General features: G+C 45.9%; 2 protein-coding genes across 2 annotated transcripts; one reads left to right on the top strand and one right to left on the bottom strand.

Annotated features, from left to right (window-relative positions):
* Positions 1-7,335: 7,335 nt before the first annotated feature.
* Positions 7,336-10,474, bottom strand: LOC134226038 (leucine-zipper-like transcriptional regulator 1 homolog). The gene is made up of 5 exons (XM_062706552.1): positions 9,532-10,474; positions 8,992-9,468; positions 8,772-8,929; positions 8,187-8,707; positions 7,336-8,126 (listed from the first exon to the last, which is right to left on the bottom strand). Exons 1-5 carry the CDS (start codon positions 10,281-10,283, stop codon positions 7,704-7,706), a joined length of 2,331 nt encoding a protein of 776 aa, XP_062562536.1. The 5' UTR covers positions 10,284-10,474; the 3' UTR covers positions 7,336-7,703.
* Positions 10,475-16,584: 6,110 nt separating this feature from the next.
* Positions 16,585-19,394, top strand: LOC134226039 (eukaryotic translation initiation factor 2-alpha kinase 1-like). The gene is made up of 3 exons (XM_062706553.1): positions 16,585-16,864; positions 16,938-17,707; positions 17,915-19,394. Exons 1-3 carry the CDS (start codon positions 16,753-16,755, stop codon positions 19,151-19,153), a joined length of 2,121 nt encoding a protein of 706 aa, XP_062562537.1. The 5' UTR covers positions 16,585-16,752; the 3' UTR covers positions 19,154-19,394.
* The last annotated feature ends 4,199 nt before the right edge of the window (positions 19,395-23,593 follow it).

The raw sequence follows: 23,593 nt of genomic DNA on the forward strand, positions 1-23,593 counted from the left end.
TAAAAGTGACAATACAAAACAATTTCTAACAATAACCCTGCTCGCACATTCTCTCGGCAACCGTTGTGATAACAAGTTGGGAAGTATAGCCTTGTGAACAATCAAGTCGCGACCAGACTTTCCAAATATACAGCCTTTCTGCTGCATTCAGTTTGAAAGAGCACTAACTGTCGCTTTGCATGCTATCAGTAACTTTTAGTAAATCTGTTCGACGATATCGACCTGCTAGTAATGAACGATGCCTCACCAACATTAATTAAACCACCAAACACCCGTCCCTCAGCACTAGATTTAACTCTTGCTACACCACAAATAGCCACCAAGATAGACTGGGAAGTTTTAGATGAGGAGCTGTCAGGTAATCATAAGCTAGTCACATTCAAAATAATAGACTCTGAACTCCATCCCATTCAAGCAAGTTGTAGTTAACAAGAAAAAAACTATAAATCTAGTTAATAAAATAGATGTAAATAGAATAAATAATGCCTCAGACCTACAGGAATCTCTAAATGAATGCATAGATAAATCTCTTTACAACATAACAGACAATAAAATAGTACCTAAAAAATGGTGGACCTCTGAAATCAGCAACTTAAAAACTATTTCAGGAATTTAACGATGCAAAACTTTCTAGGATTTCGCAAAGCTAAGGCTAAACTCAAATCTGTTATCAGAAGAGAGAAAAGGAAGTCTTTTAACACACTGATAAAAGAACTAACCCCAAATCTACCACCAAAAATACCATGGTCAGAATGTTGAATGGAGGGTTTCATAAAAAGGACAATCTGATTTGAATGAATAACGAAGAACTGGCTCAAAATCATAAATACAAATTTTCCACCAATACATAATATGTTAGTTTCACCTCAAAAACAGAAAAAAACACTTCCACACAAATCACTAAGACAGATTTTGTAAACACTCTCAGACACAAAAAAGACTCATCAGCACCTGGAAACGATTACATCTTCTACTACATTTTAAAACAGCTAAAACCAGAACGCCGTATGAAGCTTGAGATCCTGGGACTGAGTGAAGTCCGTTGGCCATACTTTGGAGAACACAGAACGCCGTAGGGACAAGTTCTGCTATACTTAGGGTGACCATATGGTATCCTAAAGGAGGACATGTCCTCCTTTTTCATTAAAAACTAGATGTCCTCCTTTTGCGCTAAAATGTCCTCCTTTTTGGAAATTGGAAAACAGTGACATAAATAACTATTGCTGGAGAAATTCTAGTTTAACAAACAATAACAAAACATTGCATACGTTTGCGTTTCTGGTTTTAATTCTAAAATATTTTCCTTTAAGTTTTGGAATGTAATTAATGTAAATATAGAAAATGAAATGCGTGAGCTGAAGTAATACAGGTGCCAAAAATATCAGAAGCTTGGGAATTTTGAGTGGAAAAACAGTTTAGAATTTGTTCAATTGAGAACTTTGTGGTCATACAGTTAACGGTATTATTCTAATTCACATGCCTTAAATTGTGATTCTCAATGGCACTCAAGAAAAAAATCGCTGGACAACCAAGCATCTTGTATTCGGTCCTTATACAGTCGGGATTTGCTGGTTGGGATTTTAATACTTAGGTCTAGTTGGGCCTCCGCTGGTTGGGTCATTACCCAACTAAAAAGCAACCGTACGTCAAAATTTCAAATGACTGTCAGTTGATCCAACTAAAACACAGAATTCGTTAGTAGCGTCGAGGTCGTGGCCCAACCAGCGAATCGTGACTGTAGAACCTAATGTTCGGTCAGTTATTCATGTTTGCAATAAAGTATTCAGAATTGTAAACAATGATTCTTGTTGGAATTGTGTGGAATATTGCTGAAAATTCCAGCAAGATAATATTCAACATTTGTGATCTACTGATTTTAAAGTTAGTTGCAGCTTCAATCTTTCCATTTAAAAAATATGTTACTGGTAGTTTATAATTAGAAAGTGCTTCATGTAGACTGTAATAATAGACGGAAACGCTTCATCTGTAGTTATTAAAGTAATCTATTATGTTAATAAAATAGTAGAAGACGTTGTGTTTGCCTCGACTTACAAAAACTTCTTCCAACAGACTTTCCTGTGCCAAAATCTAACAAACATAATATTCTTAATCATATTAAAAACTTAATCATATTAAAAATCGATCGATGTTTTTAATGTCCTCCTTTTTCAACCAAATGTCCTCCTTTTTCGCTCAATGCGGGTGAATTGTCCTCCTTTGGAAAAAAATCATATGGTCACCCTAGCTATACTCTGGTTTACGAGGTGAACACGCTCTCCGGCATCGGGGATTTGGTTTCCTACTAAGCGCTCAGGCACACTCTGCGCTTATGAAATGGGAACCTATAAGTGAAAGGATAATCGTTGCCAGATTTAGAACACGGGTCCGAAACCTTACTATTATGCGCCAACCGACGCTGCCGATCTGCAAGACAAAGAGAACTTCTACAGTCAACTCAATGCCGTCGTAGATAGAATTCCTAAGGGTGATATCAAGATCTGTTTGGACAACTTCAAGGCGAAGATCGGATCCGACAACTCCAACCATGAGCGCATTATGGGACGCCATGGTCTCGAAGAAATGAGCGAAAACGGAGAGCTGTTCGCAGACTTTTGTGGTAATAACGACATGGTGATCGGCTGATCACTCTTCCCTCATCGACCGGTTCACAAGGTCACGTGGGTCTTTCGTGATGGCTTTACATAAAATCAAATCGACCACATCTGCATCTGCCGAAAATGGAAACGGAGCCTTCTTGATGTACGGAATAAACGTAGTGCCGATATCGCGTCTGATCATCACCTGCTCATCGGCGAAATACGCCTGCGCATTGCGCTAATTCGTCGGCAGGAGGAAAGAGTTGGTCGACGTTTCAACACACGCCGACTGGAAGATGCCACGGAGAAACGGTCCTTCGTTGAAGAACTGGAGACGCGTGCTGCAGATATTCCGGAAGGTGGCAGCGTGGAAGACCAAGCACCGCCATCAAGAATGCCTTCATCGCCACCAGCGAGAACAATCTGGGTGAACTGCGCACCTAGAGAAAACAATGGATCACCGATGAGACCTGGAGGAACATAGCGAGCGATCGAAAACCAGAGGAGCCAAAGTCTTAGCTCGTCAACGATACGCGGCTCTTGAGAAGGAAGTAAAACGCTCATGTCAACGGGACAAGCGAGCGTGGACAGACTCTCTGGCCGACGAAGGAGAGAGAGCCGCCGCAACCGGGGACATTCGCCTCCTCTACGATATCTCACGAAGCTTAAGCGGGGCTAAGATGAATGCAACGATGCCTGTGAAAGACGCGAATGATCAGTTATTGACCGACCCAACTGACCAGCTGAAACGCTGGTTCGAGCACTTCGAACAACTTTTTCAAGTACCAGCCAGGCCATCACCACCTCGGCATGACCTGCCTAGGATCCGACGTATAACACGCGCCAATACCGAAGCTCCATCACTGCTAGAGATTCAAACAGCCATCCAAAGCATGAAATCGAATAAAGCCCCAGGGGTCGACCGCATATCAGCCGAGATGCTCAAAGCTGACCCCATGACATCCGCTCAACTACTGCATCGTTTGGAATGGGTGCCGGACCGACTCAGTCGAGTGGGGGAATCCGAGCTCAGGATCGTAAAGTGACCTCTTCCTCCATGTCGTTGGTCCATATGGTTCCGTTTTGATTGCAGCGACTGTTGCCCCAGGCTTGATGCTTGGCATTCAGGTCACCGGCAATGATGAACTGACCTTGTCTCCGCGTAAGCCTGATGATGTCCCTCCGAAGGGCGCCCGATGATCCGTCGTCGCAGTACGCCACGATGAGCGTGATTGAGCCGACAGAGGTAGTAACTTCCACACCGATGGCCTCAACGATGCGCAGCTGGAAGCTTGGCAGCAGGCGACAGTTGATGTTGTAGCAAAGGGCGATGGCCACACCACCTCCCTTGGTCGGCCGGTCGAGTCGCACGATGCGAAAGTTCGGGATGTTGACTTTCACCTCCGGTTTAAGGTGCGTTTCGGTGATGAACGCCACGTCTATTGCCTTCTCCTCAAGAAAATCCATCAGCTCAATTGTTTTGTTCTTTAGGAAGCAAGCGTTCCAGTTGACCAGGCCCACCCTAGCAGCCATTTTCAATGATGAACATGCTAAGAGTGAAGACCTGGTCGAAGCGGGTTTTGCAGCCGCACAGCCGAGTGGCGAGCTGCGCGAAGATCGGCATCAATTGCTCCGAAGTGTACAGCGGAGCAGATTCTTCCAGTGGGACGGCTCCGTTCTGCTGACGGAACCCAGGAGGGAGTGGGGGCCATTCGCTGGTGGATGGTGCCGACGATGCAGGAGCTTGAATCGACGCAGCTGCCAGTACGGCTATAGCGATGGGAGTATTGGAATCACGCGACGAGGAGCCGGGATGGCTGGAAAGTTCACCTCGATGATTGCAGGAACACGGTTCTTCTTCGGAAGGGCCCTGGTGGTAGCCTTTTTCCGGATTTCCAGGAACTCTTTGGGCAGCTCTTTGTGGTGGCCCGATGTTTGTCGCCACAGTTGGCGCACTTGGGATCGGCCACCTTCATCTTGTCGCACTCGTCAGTCAGATGGGGTTCGCCACACTTGTTGCAGCGCGGCTTCAAGCGGCAGTTCCTGGTGCCGTGCCCGAAATTGAAGCAGTTGGTGCACTGCTTGTAGTACTCATACTTGTAGACCTCGAGGAACTCCACGACGGATTTGTGGTGGTCCTTATTGACCGGCATCACTATCACGCCCTCGCTGCAGAGCGAAATGTACACTTGAGCCCTTTAGCGATTAATTGGCCAATTTTCGGGCGCAAACAGAGGCGGGCACTTCTCCTCCCGCTCAGGTTGCACCTGTGGCAGCCTCGGTGGCAGCTGCGATTGCTGCTTGTTCCTCTATTTCGGCGGATTGCCGGCGTCATCAAGCGGTTGTTTTTGGTGCGCTGTGAGGCAAAAGCGAGATGGTTGTTACCGGATGTGTTGAAAATTTGGTTAGGTTACTATTTTCACACTATTCACTATTTTCACAAACGCTGTGAGTTTTGGTGTGGCCAAAAGACCAGCATCCAAATCACTACTTTCATTGTTGTCCGGCATTCTTGCAACATGCCCAGCCCATCGTACCCTTCCGGCTTTAGCTACCTTCTGGATGCTGGGTTCGGTCTCCCGAATACTCCGAGTGCTTGTAAGTAAGTTGATAACTTTCCACTAAATCATTCACTATTGGTGACTGACGACGTAAGATGATCTGGGATATCACTTTGTAGGCGGCATTAAGAATGGTGATCGCTCGAAAGTTCTAGTTTGTCGCCTTTCTTGTAGATGAGGCATATGACCTTTCCTTCCACTCCTCCGGTAGCTTCTCAGTTTCCCAGATTTTGACAATCAGTTTGTGTAGGCAAGTTGCCAGCTTTTCAGGGACCATCTTGAGGGGCTCAGCTTCGATATCATCCTTAGCAGCTACTTAATTGGTCTTTAGTTGTTGGATGGCATCCTTAACTTCCTTCAAGAGCGGGGCCTGGTTGGCTTCCATCTTCCGCTGTACTGACGTAGTTATCTCCTGATCTACCTTGACTTTCACTGCCTGTACTCTCAGTGCCATTCAAATGTTCATCGTAGTACTGCTTCCACCTTTCGATCGACACACGTTCGTCCGTCAAGATGCGCCCATGCTATACCCGGCACATTTCGGCTCGCGGCATGAAGCCTTTGCGGGATGCGTTGAGCTTCTGATAGAACTTGCGTATTTCTTGAGAACGGCACAGCTGTTCCATCTCCTCGCACTCCGCTTCTTCCAGGCGGCGTTTCTTCTCCTGACAAAGGCAGGTTGGCTGTTTCCGCTTCCGTCTATAGCGTTCCACGTTCTGCCGGATCTATTGCTAAAGCTCTGGTAGATGGTAATGGTATGATAACCTTTAAACGCTACGATGATGAATCCACTGTCCTTGAGCAAAACACTACATCAGAGGGGTAAAATGGTCGGGTGGGTTCCTTCAAGAAAAACTGCTATGGTCGTGATATCCCGCGGATGGTGAAAACGAGACAATTTCTTCAAGTTACGACGCCAGATCAATCCCCAATATCTTGGTATGACCCGCCATGGGCACAGCGCATTAGTCGCATCAACTCCGAAGCCCCATCACGAAGTAGAAGATTGAAGCAGCTATCCGAAGCATGAAATCCAACAGGGCTTCCAGGGTCGATCACATTTCAACAAAGATTTCCGAAGCTGGTGCCCTCCACCTCCACGCATCGTTGCATCAACTCTAGACCAACATTTTACAATTCAACGAACTCCAAGAATTCCTCTGGTTAGATTTTTTTTTACGATCGTGGAGAATATGTGAGAACTTCTGAAAAAAATTTCAGCCCTGGCCAAACCCTCCTTTATAACGGGTCTTACAATCAACGTCTACACGACCAAATACCGTCGTGCGGGGCTTCTTGTGACAAATCGGGGCCTACTTTGGACATTTGCAACAAGATTTTTTTTTATCTATTGCGTTTATTTGACAGGCTTAGGCGTGTATAACACTTAATGGAGCCGAGACTTTATGATATTTACAATCGATATCATCTTATTATCAACAGTTAGTAAGGGGAAAGGGTATAGACCAAGATACTCGAGGCGACTCAAGGTTAGGTTGCGTAATTTCAGGACGGGCTAGGTTGGGATTTAGGTTTGAGGTATTACAGCTGCTCATCCGGGTATTTGACGTCATTAACGGTATGGCGTAGCGTCGGGCTCGAGTTGTGGTTCGTCAGGGAGCATCTTCCGGATGTTCATAGCTTCGTATTCTTCTTCTTCTCTTCTTATTAGCATTACATCCCCACACTGGGACAGAGCCGCCTCGCAGCTTAGTGTTCATTCAGCACTTCTACAGTTATTAACTGCGAGGTTTCTAAGCCAAGTTACCATTTTTGCATTCGTATATCATGAGGCTAACATGATGATACTTTTATGCCCAGGGAAGTCGAGACAATTTCCAATCCGAAAATTGCCTAGACCGGCACCGGGAATCGAACCCAGCCACCCTCAGAATGGTCTTGCTTTGTAGCCGCGCGTCTTACCGCACGGCTAAGGAGGGCCCCTATTACTTCGTATTACACAGAACAATAAGACAAAAACAGCAACAAGAATTATGACGTAGATTACTATCAAAACGCCATTGTCACCATTCGGGTGCCTTGCTGATAGTTGGATGGCAACTTTCTGTTTTCAAATTTATTATTGTTTTTGTTTAATTTCTTTAGAAAATCAAAAATCCAAAGTGGCCCCCGGAGGCACGGCCCGTCTTCAGTGTCTTGTACTTGACTCGTAAGCGTTTCTAGCTTTTAATACCATGTGCGTATACTTTATTGTTTGATGACAATTACGATTACAATAAAATATGAATGCGTTTAACACTAATTAGAGTATGCATAGTCTATAACATTAATAAATAATCCTAGAATAGATTCATGTCTAAAATTGATTAGAATGGTTAGCACAATTCATTATTTTGAACCACAGGAGTACGTTTTCTGGAAACTTTTGAATATGATTGATCTACCATTTGATGATTCTTTCATTTCTAAAGAGATCTTTTGAACACCCAATCAGGCCACATGCAACACTGACCTACGGAAGCTCGCTATTGTTCCGCATCCACGCCAGCAAAATACTGAGAACCGGCTGTAGGAACGCTATCCTTCAAATGTCGCTATATAAACTGATAAACGTTGAATCGTGGCTGATGCGTTTGCCGTCACCCTTCGTCTCCGCCACGGCCATGATCACGTCCAGCAGCAGCTCCCGCGTTAGCTCCTGCATCTTCGGCAACCGGGCGACCTGCCAGAAATTGTGCACCACCATCCGCAGGGCGTAGTTCTTGATGTCGGGAACGTTCATTTTGTCGGACGCCTCCAAGATCTGCAGCACATTGTCGTAGGTGATGTTGTTCTCTAGATTGTGCTTGCAGAAGGCCTGCAGTCGGTTGTTGGTGAAACCGTAGAAGCACGGGGCTTGAAAGAGGTACAGCGAGTCCTCCGGGGGCATTTTCGTGTCACCGTAGTAGATGTAGCGCAGGAGAGAACTGAACGCCTCTTGAGATGGGGAGATATCTCCGATTTGTATCTGAAAAGGCAATTGTTAGGTGTGTGCTTACTGCTTTCAGGGACTTACAAATTAACTTACATTAACAGTGTTGTCCGCTGGCATGAAGGAGCGGAACATGGCTTGGAAGTAGGTGCATCTGGCAGCGAGAATCGATTTGTGTGCTGGAATAACAATTCCTTCGAGGACCAGATTGATATCGCAAAATTCTTTTCCGCCAGACTTCAGAAAAACTGCCATGTCGTTTTCCAGCGACGTCCCGATTGTCTTGTCGTACTTCATATCGGTGGAGTGTTTGCTTGGATTCAGGCGCTTGCGGATGATTTCTACAATCAATGGCTTTTCCAGTGCAGCAAACTCCGGAGACATGACGATATCGTAGAAGTGATCCTCTTTGGTGATGAAACCCAAGCAATGATCCTTAATTAAAGTGAGACCCATTCGATCAGCATTGTAAAGAGCGTCCAGGACGTTTGGTTTGGAGATTTTGAACTCTAGATATTGCACGCAGAGTTGCTCCAACCTTGGAATGTAAAATTGGACGGCAAGCTGATAAACATCCATCATAAGCAACACAATTTTGTTACAGGATGGATCCTTAACTGAAATTAGAACAGATTCAGATTATTGTTCGCCCTACACAGAAAAACCGAAATATGCACTTACAATCAATTCGATCTGTGTAGATGTAGTTGAGAACCATTTCGAAAGCCTCAGGTTGTGCGTTTGGTAGCTGAACTTCCAATATTGGACGTTCAGCGAAGGGAACTTCCGTCGTTCCAAATAGTTTTTCAAAATGCAAGTTTCTTGCATCACGAGCCGCTCTAGAAAAAAGGAACTTCATTTTTTAATCATCTGAAAAAAAAATGGCACTGCAGCTACTCACAATATCTTAGATCTCAAAAACTGCGAACGCGCTACGATCATCGCAATGTGCGCCGGAACTTTGACTTCATCCGTTCCAACGACAAACTGCACATCGCAGAACTGACGATTTTGCAAAAACATTCCAAAGTCGTCCTGCAGCGTACATTTCGGATAGCTGGAAAACTGGAACCGATACATGTCGCCGCTGCGCACGTTATTATCGATGGTTCCACCGAAGATGTACATGGCATCGCCAATTACTGCCGCAGCGTGAAACAACCTTCCACTCGGGACTTGCGATTCCGGTGCCGGTATGACCGTCGACCAAACCTGCGAGTCCAGATCGTAGCAGTACAAATCGTTCGGCAGAGTAGAATCAGCTGCCCCGCCAAACACGTACAGGAACCGATCGTGATGGACCATAGTGTGCCCATAACGGCGAGCTGGTGGCGGAGGAGCACCCCGCAAAATATGCTCAGTTGAGATCCGGCGCCATCTGGAAAATTAATCATTAAATTACTCGTAAATGTAATTTTAATTAAAAGAGGTTCAGACTTACGTTTTATCTTTGAAATTGAATTGAAATAGCGTGTTCGTAATTTGAAGCCCACTCTGGCCGGAGAACACGTACATACATCCACGAGCCACGGCCACCGGGAAATTGCAACACGTCGGCGGACAGTCTCCCCTCTGTTGAACCTCCTCCCACTGGTGGGTTTCGCCGGTCAACCGAATCGTCCACATATCATTCAACCGGGCGTTCCCATCGTACCCGGCGTAGATCCAAAGCTTGTTATCGTAAACCGCTGCACCGTGGGCACTCCTCGGCACCGGGGTCCTTCCGACAAACTTCCACTCGGTCCACTGTCCATTCTGGAAGTTGTACTCAAACAAATCGTTCTTGTTGGTCAAATTCGAGTTGGAATGGATGTCGCCCGTGTATCCTCCGAATACAAACATCGACGTCCCGTGGACAACCGCCGAATGGTGGTAACGCGGTGCCGGCGATGTTCCCGTCGAAAATGCCTGTGCCCAGGACTTATCCTTCACCCCGAACCGGATCAAATCGTTCAGCATATTTTTCCCATTGTCTCCTCCGAAGACAAAAATGGCATCTTTGTAGGCAACTACCGTGTGCTTGGAGCGCCGAGCCCCAACAAACTCATCACATTCAAGCATGCGTTTCCATTTGTTTGCTACGCTAGGCGACGGTCCTGGTGTCGGTCCGGATGCCAAGGAACTGCTGCTGCCCGGACAAACCAGAGCAGTAGCCGAGGGCGTGGGCGAAGTAAAGCGATTTGCGTTGGCCATAGTTTCTGTTGCGATCTGCACTGTTTTGTCAATAATTTAAACCACAGGAGCACTTACTGGGCTAAATAAATACATATATTTGCATTATTTGCAAATTTTGAATGAAAAATCAACTTAAACACTCCCGGTTCCGACTTCCGAGACAAGGGAAATCTGCAGCTTTTTTCGTTTTTTTCACTTGAATGTTCGGTGTACGTTCACGAATTTTACCCAAGCATTTTTAGAGCATACACGCCGTTTGTTGCTTTCGTTTAAATTTAAATCAATAGTGATTCAAATTGTTCGAAGGCATTTAGCAGCAGCAGCAGCTGTTTAATTTAACAGCAGAGATTCAAGGGTCTGTCTCATTTGGAGAATTAAACTTAAAAGTGACAGTTCGAAAATTAAAAAATCACCAGGACATCGATGGAAAATGATTCGATATCTGTCAAAAGTAATCTTGCTCTGCGAGCAGGGTTATTCGATAATTATTGAAATGTCATTTTTAAGTTTAATTTCAGTTTAATTATCCAATTGAGACAGACCCTAAAGCTTAATAATGAAATCAGTAGTGATTCAAGGTGATTTACTATCATTCCAAATTTTCGATCAATACAGCTCAGACAAACAGACGTAACACTGCATGAGGAAATTCGCATCGACCATGAGCTAAACCACGGAACGGAAGTACAACAGCTTGGTGTAAATTCATTGCATGAATAAGAGCATCATAAGGCTTGCTGACGTTAATCATCTTTCTTTTGCACGCGCACGGAGGGGATAGGATTTGTTTTCATCGGGAAACGCTTCCGAAGCGTTTCCCGATGAAAACAAATCCTATCTATTATGTGCGCGTACAAGAGAAAGATGATCAAACGTCAGCAAGCTCTATTATAAGTCGCGAGCATTTTAATCACCCGCGCAGAGCTGTCATTTAAGTTTCGTCATTCGTTTCCGTATCGGTCACTATTTTCGGCTCTCAATTTAACTGCTGTATTCCGTACCGGTGAAGTTTGACAGTTGATATGATAAACAAAAGATATTTTAGTTACTAGATAAAGATTGTCGATGTCGTCGCTGTCCGGAACATCTTTTGCTGGCGAGGATAGGGGAGCTAAATGTCAAAGAAGGAAAATCCATACGATTTGACAGCTTGGTACCCAACATGTTCCGGACAGCAGAACAAAGGGAACCGAAGCGACAATCTTTATCGCTCGCCAAGTCGTTTTGCACCTGGTCTGCCCATCTCGCTCGCTGCGCTCCACGCCGTCTCGTACCTGCCGGATCGGAAGCGAACACCATCTTTGCAGGGTTGCTGTCCGGCATTCTTGCAACATGTCCTGCCCATCGTACCCTTCCGGCTTTAGCTACCTTCTGGATACTGGGTTCGCCGTAGAGTTGGGCGAGCTCATGGTTTATTCTTCGCCGCCACACACCGTCTTCTTGCACACCGCCAAAGATGGTCCTAAGCACCCGTCTCTCGAATACTCCGAGTGCTTGCAAGTCCTCCTCGAGCATTGTCCATGTTTCATGTCCGTAGAGGACAACTGGTCTTATAAGCGTCTTGTACATGACACATTTTGTGCGGTGGCGAATCTTTTTCGACCGCAGTTTCTTCTGAAGCCCGTAGTAGGCCCGATTTCCACAGATGATGCGCCTTCGTATTTCACGACTAACGTTGTTGTCAGCCGTTAGCAAGGATCCGAGGTAGACGAATTCCTCGACCACCTCGAAGGTATCCCCGTCTATCGTAACACTGCTTCCCAGGCGGGCCCTGTCGCGCTCGGTTCCGCCCACAAGCATGTACTTTGTCTTTGACGCATTCACCACCAGTCCAACTTTTGTTGCTTCACGTTTCAGACGGGTGTACAGTTCTGCCACCTTTGCAAATGTACGGCCGACAATGTCCATGTCATCCGCGAAGCAAGTAAATTGACTGGATCTGTTGAAAATCGTACCCCGGCTGTTACACCCGGCTCTCCGCATGACACCTTCTAGCGCAAACAGGCACGAAAGTCCATCATCTTGTCTTAGTTCTTCTTCTTCTTCTTCTTCTTGGCATTACATCCCCACACTGGGACAGAGCCGCCTCGCAGCTTAGTGTTCATTAAGCACTTCCACAGTTATTAACTGCGGGGTTTCTAAGCCAGGTTACCATTTTTGCATTCGTATATCGTGAGGCTAGCACGATGATACTTTTATGCCCAGGGAAGTCGAGACAGTTTCCAATCCGAAAATTGCCTTGACCGGCACCGGGAATCGAACCCAACCACCCTCAGCATGGTCTTGCTTTGTAGCCGCGCGTCTTACCGCACGGCTAAGGAGGGCCTTGTCTTAGTCCCCGGCGCGATTCGAACGAACTGGAGTGCTCGCCCGAAATCTTCACACAGTTTTGCACACCATCCACCGTTGCTTTGATCAGTCTGGTAAGCTTCCCAGGGAAGCTGTTCTCGTCCATAATTTTCCATAGCTCTACGCGGTTTATACTGTCGTATGCCGCCTTGAAATCAACGAACAGATGGTGCGTTGGGACCTGGTATTCTCGGCATTTTTGAAGGATTTACCGTACAGTAAAGATCTGGTCCGTTGTCGAGCGGCCGTCAACGAAGCCGGCTTGATAACTTCCCACGAACTCGTTCACTAATGGTGACAGACGACGGAAAATGAACTGGGATATCACTTTGTAGGCGGCATTAAGGATGGTGTAGATGGGGCATATAACCCCTTCCTTCCACTCCTCCGGTAGCTGTTCGGTTTCCCAGATTCTGACTATCAGTTTGTGCAGGCAAGTGGCCAGCTTTTCCAGGGCCATCTTGATGAGCTCAGCTCCGATACCATCCTTACCAGCTGCTTTATTGGTCTTTAGCTGTTGAATGGCATCCTTAACTTCCCTCAAGGTGGGGACTGGTTGGCTTCCATCGTCCGCTGAACTGACGTAGTCATCTCCTCCGCTGCCTTGACTTTCACTGCTTGTACTCTCAGCGCCATTCAGATGTTCCTCGTAGTGCTGCTTCCACCTTTCGATCACCACACGTTCGTCCGTCAAGATGCTCCCATCCTTATCCCGGCACATTTCGGCTCGCGGCACGAAGCCTTTGCGGGATGCGTTGAGCTTCTGATAGAACTTGCGTGTATCTTGAGAACGGCACAGCTGTTCCATCTCCTCGCACTCCGCTTCTTCCAGGCGGCGTTTCTTCTCCTGAAAAAGGCGGGTCTGCAGTCTCCGCTTCCGTCTATAACGTTCCACATTCTGCCGGGTACCTTGCTGCAGCGCGACCGCCCGCGCTGCGTCCTTCTCCTCCAGAATCTGTCTGCACTCTTCGTCGAACCAATCGTTCCGTCGACTTCGACCCATATACCCGACGTTGTTCTCCGCTGCGTCGTTAATGGCTGCTTTGACAGTATTCCAGCAGTCCTCAAGAGGGGCCCCATCGAGCTCACCCTCTTCCTGTTGGGCAGACAAGGGAACCCCCTCACGAAGAACAAAACAATACTAGAGTTCCCTCTCTACACCACGGCAGGACTGATAATTCTGCCAGCAGCTGCAGTTCTCTTTATTCAACAATAGGTACATACAATAATCCATAACAAACTTCCTTAATCTATACCAAAGAGCAACTACAACTAACCGGCGCCCGCTTCTTATCCATCTTCGTCTTTATCATCATCAGTACAGCGAAACGTCGCACACTACCTGATATTCCAACACTCCTCCTTAGTGTGCACGCCTCGCAACTCTCCTGGCTCCTCCTAACACCGAGCCTTTAGTCCAGAGCTCCTCCTCGCCGAACAATTCCTCCTGGTCCAATCCGTTGCCCGTACAAATGGCCTCTATCCGACGTTTGCACAGCACCCTGTTGACCATCTCCTGAATGTTCCGACGCTCCTCTTGGACTGCTGCTGACCAGCCAGCATCCTACCGAAAGTTCCAACCTCCTGATGATTTCCTTCCGGCGCTACCCAAGACTTACGTGGCTGATCCATGATCCCACTGCGCCACGCGACTTATGCGGCTGATCCATGATCCCACTGCGATAACGTCGACGGACATAACATCCCACTAAGATGAAGAACGGGAATCGTTCCTGGGCCCATAACCTGTTGGGCAGACAAGGGAACCCCCTCACGAAGAACAAAACAATACTAGAGTTCCCTCTCTACACCACGGCAGGCTACTGACTGATAATTCTGCCAGCAGCTGCAGTTCTCTTTATTCAACAATAGGTACATACAATAATCCATAACAAACTTCCTTAATCTATACCAAAGAGCAACTACAACTAACCGGCGCCCGCTTCTTATCCATCTTCGATCTACAGCGAAACGTCGCACACTACCTGATATTCCAACACTTCCGGCAACGCTGCCTCGAGATGCTGCGCGTATACAGTGGCGACATCAGATTGCTTCAGTCGCTCTAGGTCGTACCGCGGCGGTCGTCGGTACCGAACATTGTTGATGATAGTTTTGGGCGCAGTTTAACCATCACCATATAGTGGTCAGAGCCGATGTTAGCGCCACGATATGTCCTGGCCAGGGAATCAATTTTTCTGAAATGCGCTTGCGAAACAAGCGACAAAAGAGAACCAACGACAAAGATTTGTTTTTGTCGGAGATAATAATGACAAAGATCCGAAAATTTTTGTCAGCAACAAAAAAGAAGACAATCTTGTTGCTAACTTTTAATCCCGTTATTTTTCATTATTTCTAGAGCAAATTTCGGTTTTATGCTATCATAGTTTCTGCTTTTATGGAAATATTCGAGAATCGAACAATGATTACAATATTAGCATAGTATTCTCGGAAATATCAGAGCATGCAAGGCAAATGATTCTTGTCATATTGTGTTCGGGTTCTGATAAAGGTTTGTCGCTAGGTGCGTTTGTCAGAACAAACTCTGTTGACGACAAAGGGTATATTGTTAGGCGTTGCTCGAATATTGATTCCCTGGTCCTGACGTCGATAATGTCGGAGAAGTGCCGTCCATCAATCAGAACGTGGTCGATTTGTGATTCTGTCTGCAGTGGTGATCTCCAGGTGTACCGATACGGGAGGCTGTGTTGGAAGTAGGTGCTGCGAATGGCCATATTCTTGGAGGCGGCGAATTCAATTAGTCGTAGGCCGTTTTCGTTCTTCAGCCGGTGAGCGCTGAACTTTCCAATAGTCGGTCTAAACTCCTCCTCTTGGCCAACCTGAGCGTTCAAATCTCCTATGATGATTTTGACGTCGTGGCTTGGGCAGCTGTCGTACTCACGTTCCAGCTGCGCGTAGAATGCGTCCTTATCATCATCAGTACTTCCGGAGTGTGGGCTATGGACGTTGATTATGCTGAAGTTGAAGAACCGGCCTTTGATCCTCAACTTGCACATTCTTTCATTGATCGGCCACCACCCGATCACGCGCCTTTGCATGTCGCCCATCACTATGAAAGCTGTTCCCAGCTCGCGATGCTCCCGATGAAGTTGAGAGATTTGCAGTTCTCCAATCCGAGTTTCCAATCGCTAGTCCCTTTTTGTCGCAGTGGTCTTCGCCGATGGTTCCGGTCCGTACTCTCTTGTTGATTGTTCGTTGCGTTTTTTTTTGGCTGGCTTGCAGGGCCTGAACCAAACCCCCTAAATTTCCGGAGGACCATTCCTCCTTATTTCCGGTGGACCATGGTGCACAGTTTCACTTAGAGTCCCTCGCTGGCACTCGGACGATGATCAGCCGCTCCTAACATGGAGAACAGACGCTGTTGTGAGCCGATCCTGACATGGAGAACAGACGCTCAATAAGATTTGCACCTCCGGAGAGGAGCAAACCCCCCCTTCCCTGTCAGCATACGACCATAGTTCCCACCGGGGTTGGTTACCCGATCTTCCCTAAGGTTGCTCGTATCCCGGCCAGCACCGCGGGGAGGTAGGGATAGGAGTTGCTGGGTAAGAGGCTAAGGACCGCGAGATGGGGTCTATTTTATTCCTTCACGTACGCGAAGTACCAATGGTACGCTTTACCCAGCATTTGCCATGCCAAGCGGGCGGAGTTCCAAGAATATCCGGAAGAAGGCTTTCACCAGGAACTTGCCGAAAATTAACCGTGTTTCTGCGCTCAACGAGGTGAACTATCCGGCCATCCCGGCCCCCCTTCGAGGGATTCCGATCATCGGAACAAGCGACTGGCAGCGGGAGCTTTGATTTAAAATTTTGAATAACATTCTCTCAAGAGACTGGCAACGCTGCATAAAAATGGAATCCGTTCACGATAGATATTTGACTTTCTTGGCTTCCACCCTGGTTGATGCTTTTGCGAAACAGCTGTTCTCGCAAAGAAAGACGCATCTAAAGAAAACTGTCAAAATCACGTGCGCGGCGCGCGAGATGCGAAAAGCGTCCAAAACGAGACCTGAAATCAAGTGCTTTTTATTTTGATTCTTTTCGTTTCATATGAAACCTTTTTGTCTTGTTGTGAAATGATTACAAATTTAATGTGTGACAGTGTTTGTTAAAAATTTATGTTCCTCTCCTGTAAGTCTCCGGAAGTAACAGCGATGGACTCGGATGAAGATGACGACAGTTTCGATCAAGATTGGGACAATCTTCAAACCATAACCAAATTTGACGGAGGTATGAACGGAAATTGCAGTAAATCTGGAATATTCTGGATTGTTCCAATGGGTGTGCTCCTTTTATATTACAGTGCGATCCCAGGACGAACTCACGTCGGTGACCCGTGCCTCAACCAGACTAATGGACAACGGTCTCCAGAGTCGTATTGCTGCCAAAGCGAGCACGCCGGTATCGCTGCTGGTGGAGAGTTTGGTGCAGCAACTGTGCGCCCTCCTGGAGGCGGACCCGCAGCGGTCGAAGGATCTGTACGAAAAGATCTGCGAGCGACTGCACGGGGTCAATCTGATAGATGAAACGTACTCGATGGGAGAATTCGAAATGATGCGTAGTGAGTATCAGAAGGCTTTGTACCAGTTGGTCAGTATTGCAAGGGGACAGAATCTACCGGCGGTGGCACTGGAGAACATCTGGCCATTGCAGCCATCGCTTGGACTGGAGTGGTCTCGCTATCACAGGGAGTTTACTGAATTGGATTTCATTGCCGGAGGAGGGTTCGGCAAGGTTTACAAGGCCCGAAATAATTTGGACGGAATTGTGTACGCCGTGAAGAAGATTACAATCCGATCGACTACGATCCAAAACGTGTTGGTGCATCTGGCCGAGGTGAAGACGTTGGCCAGTTTGAATCACGTCAACATAGTGCCATATAAGGCGGCATGGTTGGAACCATTGATGGCTAATGGAGGGTCAGGCAGCAGTGGTTCGGAAGAGGATGGAACGGGCGTGTCCACCATTGACGAAGAAGATGAAGATTACGAGGAGGAAGAATCTAGCAACGAAGAGGAGGAAGATGATAGGATTTCAAATGGAGTGTCGTTCAGTTACGTTTCCGGTTATCAGGTAAATCAAAGCATTTTTTTTTCAAATTTCTAGTTGATAAACGCTAAATTTATTATAAATGTTTGTTTTAACGCAGGCACCTAACAAATTCAATTAAATTGAATTCCTACATTTTAATCTAAATCTATCTAATATTTTAATCTTTAAGTTATATAACTTATAGTAGGTATGATCATGGTTTATGAAATTCTTACCCCTTGTTTTTAGTCACGCAAGAGGAAATCCACGCTTAATGATTCGCTCAAACTAGAAGACAACACCGACGATTTCAGCATTCAATTCGAGGACAGCAATGGATACATGTCGGAAGAAAATAACCAACAGCTGGCCGAGTTGGATGACGCACGTGCAAACCGAATCAGTTTAGAAGAATCACAGCCTCATGTGAAACTAAAGTGGGCTACGCTTTATATTCAGATGACCCTTTGCCACCTCACACTTCGCCAGTGGCTGGACGATCGAAATCAATTCACTTGTTTCGAAGAATTCTACAGCAAATTTTTGAACAGTCCTCGCCAAGAATGCACAACTACTGCCAATCCAAAGAACTCCTTTTGTCGTCAGACTTCGAAACGAAGTACCAGTAGTTCTGGCGATTCTGGGTCACTGGTAGACGCTAAAGCTTATACGCCAAGTCCTCCGCAGGACGATAGACCTGCCAGCCACACGCCGCACCACTTGGATGTGATAACCGACGTCCTACATCAACTGCTAAATGGTCTCACCTACATCCATTCGCGTGGAATTGTCCACCACGATATCAAACCGAGCAACATTTTCGTCAGCGTCAGTGACCACGATAAATCAATTTCCATTCAGTTGGGAGATTTCGGTCTCGCGTGTCCACTTCAGAGCTCCCACACCGGAGCAGGTTTCGGGACACCTCTCTACGCAGCCCCGGAACAACTGGAAGGCAAGTGCGATCCCAAGTCGGATATCTATAGCATGGGAATTATTCTCCTGGAACTTCTGATCCCCTCCGACACCGACATGGAACGTGCCGATATGATCAAACAGGTTCGCAAGGGACAGTTTCCCGATCATCTGGACCCGGAATACACAGAACTGCTCAAAAATATACTCAGTACTCGCCCAAGTCGTCGTCCGGATACCTTCGCCCTGACCGAAGCCGTCAATTGTATGAAGCTCAACCGCGACAAAGTCATCTCCCAGCTGAGGAAGAGCCTTTCGCAACAGGAAGAGCAAATTCAGGCCCTCAGGACAACAATTGACGAGAAAAATCGTCAGCAGGAAGAATCGCAAGAGGAGCTGTCGCTCCTGGAGCTGCGAAATAGCGAGTCGTTGATTCTGAAGGAACAGCTACGCTCCAAGGACGAAGAGCTGAAAACCAAAGATCAAGAGATTCTTAGGTTGCAAGAATTACTTAAGAACTATCAGACTAGGGATAGCGATGGAGGAGAAGAAGGAGGAGCAACTAAGCAGTAGTGATGAAAAAACGCAATTTTGTAGCGTGTTGACACCATTTTATCCAGTTCGACTGCAAATCAAATGGATGATTCCTAAAAGTAGGTAGTTTTGATAGTTTTCGTATGATAATTGAAATATATTTATTATGACAAATAAAAATTTCTGCTTCATATACAGTGAAAGCCCAATAGATTGTGGACACTTGTTCACCGGGGTCAAGTGGGAAGCAATAAAACACGCTATTTAATCGTAAACTAAACCGCGATCTTTAATTTTTGCTTCCTCTACGAACGTACAAGACAATTTTTTCGACTCTTATTTAAGGTTTGTGTTTGTGAATGTAATGATGTTGGGCAAAGCACATTGGAGTCGAAAATCTCAACAAGCAAAATCAAGAAGACTATTCAAAACAACAAAACAACACAGCAGTCACCTATTGAATTCGGAGCTTATATCCGATGAAGCTGATAAAAAAGCTGATGGTCATAGCCCGGATCAAGAATCTCTCACCAGTTCTCGTTAGCAGCCTCCAAAATAAAAATTAATGAATGCTCTATTGGGTCGCGTGATAACTTCACTCTCCCCACAAGGATTTTCAGGAAGACGGCGTTAAACACATAAATGAACGAAATGGGTCGCGTAATAACCTCACTCTCCTCGTTACACCAGCAGAATATCCTAAGCTTACAGGAACCGGAGGTCAACTCTCGGTGCTTGTCAGCAAGCATCACAATTGCCGCCACCATAGCGTCAAATGAATCTGTATTCCATACACCAGCTCAAAATACAGACTCTTGCCGTACCGCTCAAGACAAATCCGCCGCATTCAGAACTAGAAGATCTCCATTTGCCTTGCAGTGGAATATTAATGGTTACTATAATAACCTGCCAGATCTGGAGAATCTCGTTTGCAACTACAAACCCACTATTCTGGCAATTCAAGAAATCCACCGAACGAATATCAACGGACTAAACCGTACGTACATTGGGAGGACAATACCAGTGGGTTCTCAAGAGCAAAGAAAATATTTTTCACTCGGCAGCCATAGGAGTCCTGACACCAATTGCTTTCACCATCATCCAGCTGCCCACAGACCTTCCAATCATGGCAGTCAAACTGGAGTATCCAATACCAGCCGTGCAGCAAAACTCCTCATCTGAAAGATACTCTCACTGCTCAGTGGCTTAGATGGCCCTATCTTATTCCTTGGGAACGCAAACGGTCACCATCCGACATGGGGTATTTAGTCTCAAAGTTAACACCAGAGGATCAACTTTAATGCAAGTAGTAGAGGCATTGGATTGTAGGGGTATTTGGGGGGCAGTAGAGGTAGAGGCATTGGGGGCAGCAGGGACTATGTCCAAGGGCTTGACGATCCCTCCCCAGGCCATCTGCGAGTTGTGGCGCCTGCCTAGGATGTGGTGGGGTTTGACAATGGGCCCTGTTAAACCTCTATAAAAAGCTGCATGTATCCGCAAGTAGGCTCCGCAAAAGCGACCTGTGGAGTTTGTTCCGTTAATATACAAGCGTGAGTCTCCAGGAAAACCTTTTACCTTGGATGGTGCAGCACATGTGACTGACATCCACGTGCAACGACCGCTTCTATTATTGTTTTTTCTATTATTGGTATCAGGCCTACTTCGATGGTTTCAAAGCCATTGAATATTTACTTATATAGTAAACGGCAAGTGCTATTTCACTGCCACACATTCCCCCCCTTCTCAGGACTTTTCGATTTTTTTTATTATTACACTTGCCAAATATTATGAAAATGGCTTTATTCAAAGATTAATTTTCTTATTAGTTGCTTCCCAATAAACTTGGAAGCTGATAGGGCGCGTACTCAACAAAAATTAGTCTTCTTCTGCTTGAAACTAGCGTTTTTTCAGCTTAAGTCGTGTGTTGGGTAGCTGAATTTGACTATTTGACTAGCACCACTCGCGCTCATTACAAAAATAGCAACTCTGAGCACTTTATGCGAGCACCACTCGCGCTCATTACAAAAATAGCAATACTGAGCACTTTATGCGAGCACCACTGGGCGCTCATTTAAAAAATTAGCAATAATAAGTTGAATAATGTTTCTAACTGAACACCTTCGGGTCCGAGGAAAGCAGCCTTGATCTCGAATACATGTCGGTCTGGTCTCGAATACATGTCTGGTCTGGTCTTGATCTCGAATACATCCTTGTCCACCAATTTTTGAAAGTTGCTGATGTTAGATTATAATCGTCGTCCATCCATCCCTTTGCTGTCGTAATCCCTTAAGAATGTCTTCCTCTTGTTGTACATCTCAATATCTGTCGTTAATCCCTCCCGTATGTCTTCCTCTCATCGTTGTCTCCCAAAAAAAAGTTTGTCTCGTTACAGATGTGAAACATTGCCAAGGATTTCAACTGTGTAAACATCAGCATTGTTATTAATTAAAAACCCTAAATTCCCTCCCTTTCCTATTGTATTCCCTAACCTCGACCAAACCGCGAGTCTTTCGGTTTCCCAAAGCTAACATTAGTGTATAAGAATCATGAAAAAATGTATTCAAAAACATGATTACGGCTCCGTAACGCTTGACGGCAAATGAGCCTTCCAAATAAATGATAGTTAAAACAAAAGTTGAATAATGTATTCAACCAATGAAAATAGAGTGCGAGACACTGAAGACGGCCTTACTGTTGAGGTCGAAATACGTATCTGTCAAAGGTACAATAAAGTAGTGGAATTAAATGGAATAGGTAGTATAAACTCGTCTTATGACAAGAAAATTGACAGTATCTATTTTCATTGGTATTCCACCGATATTTTGGTTTTGGGAAAATTTTGATTCAGCGGTCGTGATGTGGAGCCGAAATATAAGTCTGAAAATATCACTAAGTGAATAAGGGTCTGTTCACAAATTAATCAAACCAAAAAGCATGGCAAGCGTATGAACATTACAAGCGCCCTTCGTACGTCAATGCAAGCAGAGAACACAATTGCTAAACTGAATGGCAATTGTAAAGCTCTCACGTATATATTTTCACAAATATGTACTCACCATTTATGTATTCTTACCTATTTCTTCATAACGGGAATTTCCAAAAGATACCTCCCGTCTCCCCCGATAATGATAGTTTTTTTTTCGAGCACTTTACTTTCACTTTTTTTTATCACCCGCGTAGTACAAAACGAAGAATGCTACACGATACAATTTGTCCTTGGGCACTCCCGCTTGCTTAAGACCAGATTCTAAATAAATGTATTATTAATGACTTTAATCTGGCAGGATCGCCAAATGTGGAGTTTGTTCCGTTAATATACAAGCGGGAGTCTCCAGGAAAACCTTTTACCTTGGATGGTGCAGCACATGTGACTGACATCCACGTGCAACGACTGCTTCGATTATTGTTTATTCGATTATTGGTATCAGGCCTACTTCGATGGTTTCAAAGCCATTGAATATTTACTTATACAGTACACCCCCGCTGATCCGACAAATGTATGGCCGGACTACCGGGGTTTCTCTCGTTAATCCGATTGTCAAATCCATACAAATGAACCAAAACAAAATCACAGCACAAATTTGAAAACTGACAGCATAATGTGTTTAAATGGGTGTTGATACTTTTTAATCCGGAAAATTCCGAATTAGCGAGATCCGGACTAACGAGTCGTCGGACTAGCGAGGTCCGGATAAGCGGGGGGATACTGTATAGTAAACGGCAAGTGCTATTTCACTGCCACACACGACCGTGTGCCGCTCAAAGCGCACAAGCCCAAGTCTTGGTGTTAGGTGGGACGCTAAACAGCCCTGACACGACGGCCCTCCGACGAGACAGGAGGTTTGCGCAGGCCCAATAAGCTGCCTTTAAAAACAACTATTACGAACGACATAGAAGATAATACGACTAGATACAATCGGCAACGACCTAGGCGACGAATAAAGGATCACGATTGGAAGCTTGGAACATGGAACTGCAAGTCGCTAGGCTTCGCAGGTTGCGACAGGATAATCTACGATGAATTACATCCCCGCAACTTCGATGTCGTAGCGCTGCAGGAAATCTGCTGGACAGGACAGAAAGTGTGGAAAAGCGGGCATCGAGCGGCTACCTTCTACCAAAGCTGTGGCACCACCAACGAGCTGGAAACCGGCTTCATAGTGCTGGGAAAGATGCGCCAACGCGTGATTGGGTGGCAGCCAATCAACGCAAGGATGTGCAAGCTGAGGATAAAAGGCCGTTTCTTCAACTATAGCATCATCAACGTGCACTGCCCACACGAAGGGAGATCCGACGACGAGAAAGAAGCGTTCTATGCGCAGCTGGAGCAGACATACGATGGATGCCCACTGCGGGACGTCAAAATCGTCATCGGTGACATGAACGCTCAGGTAGGAAGGGAGGAAATGTATAGACCGGTCATCGGACCGGATAGTCTGCATACCGTATCGAACGACAACGGCCAACGATGCATAAACT

The sequence above is a fragment of the Armigeres subalbatus genome, chromosome 3 (assembly GCF_024139115.2).
Source record: "Armigeres subalbatus isolate Guangzhou_Male chromosome 3, GZ_Asu_2, whole genome shotgun sequence".
Taxonomy (NCBI): domain Eukaryota; kingdom Metazoa; phylum Arthropoda; class Insecta; order Diptera; family Culicidae; genus Armigeres; species Armigeres subalbatus.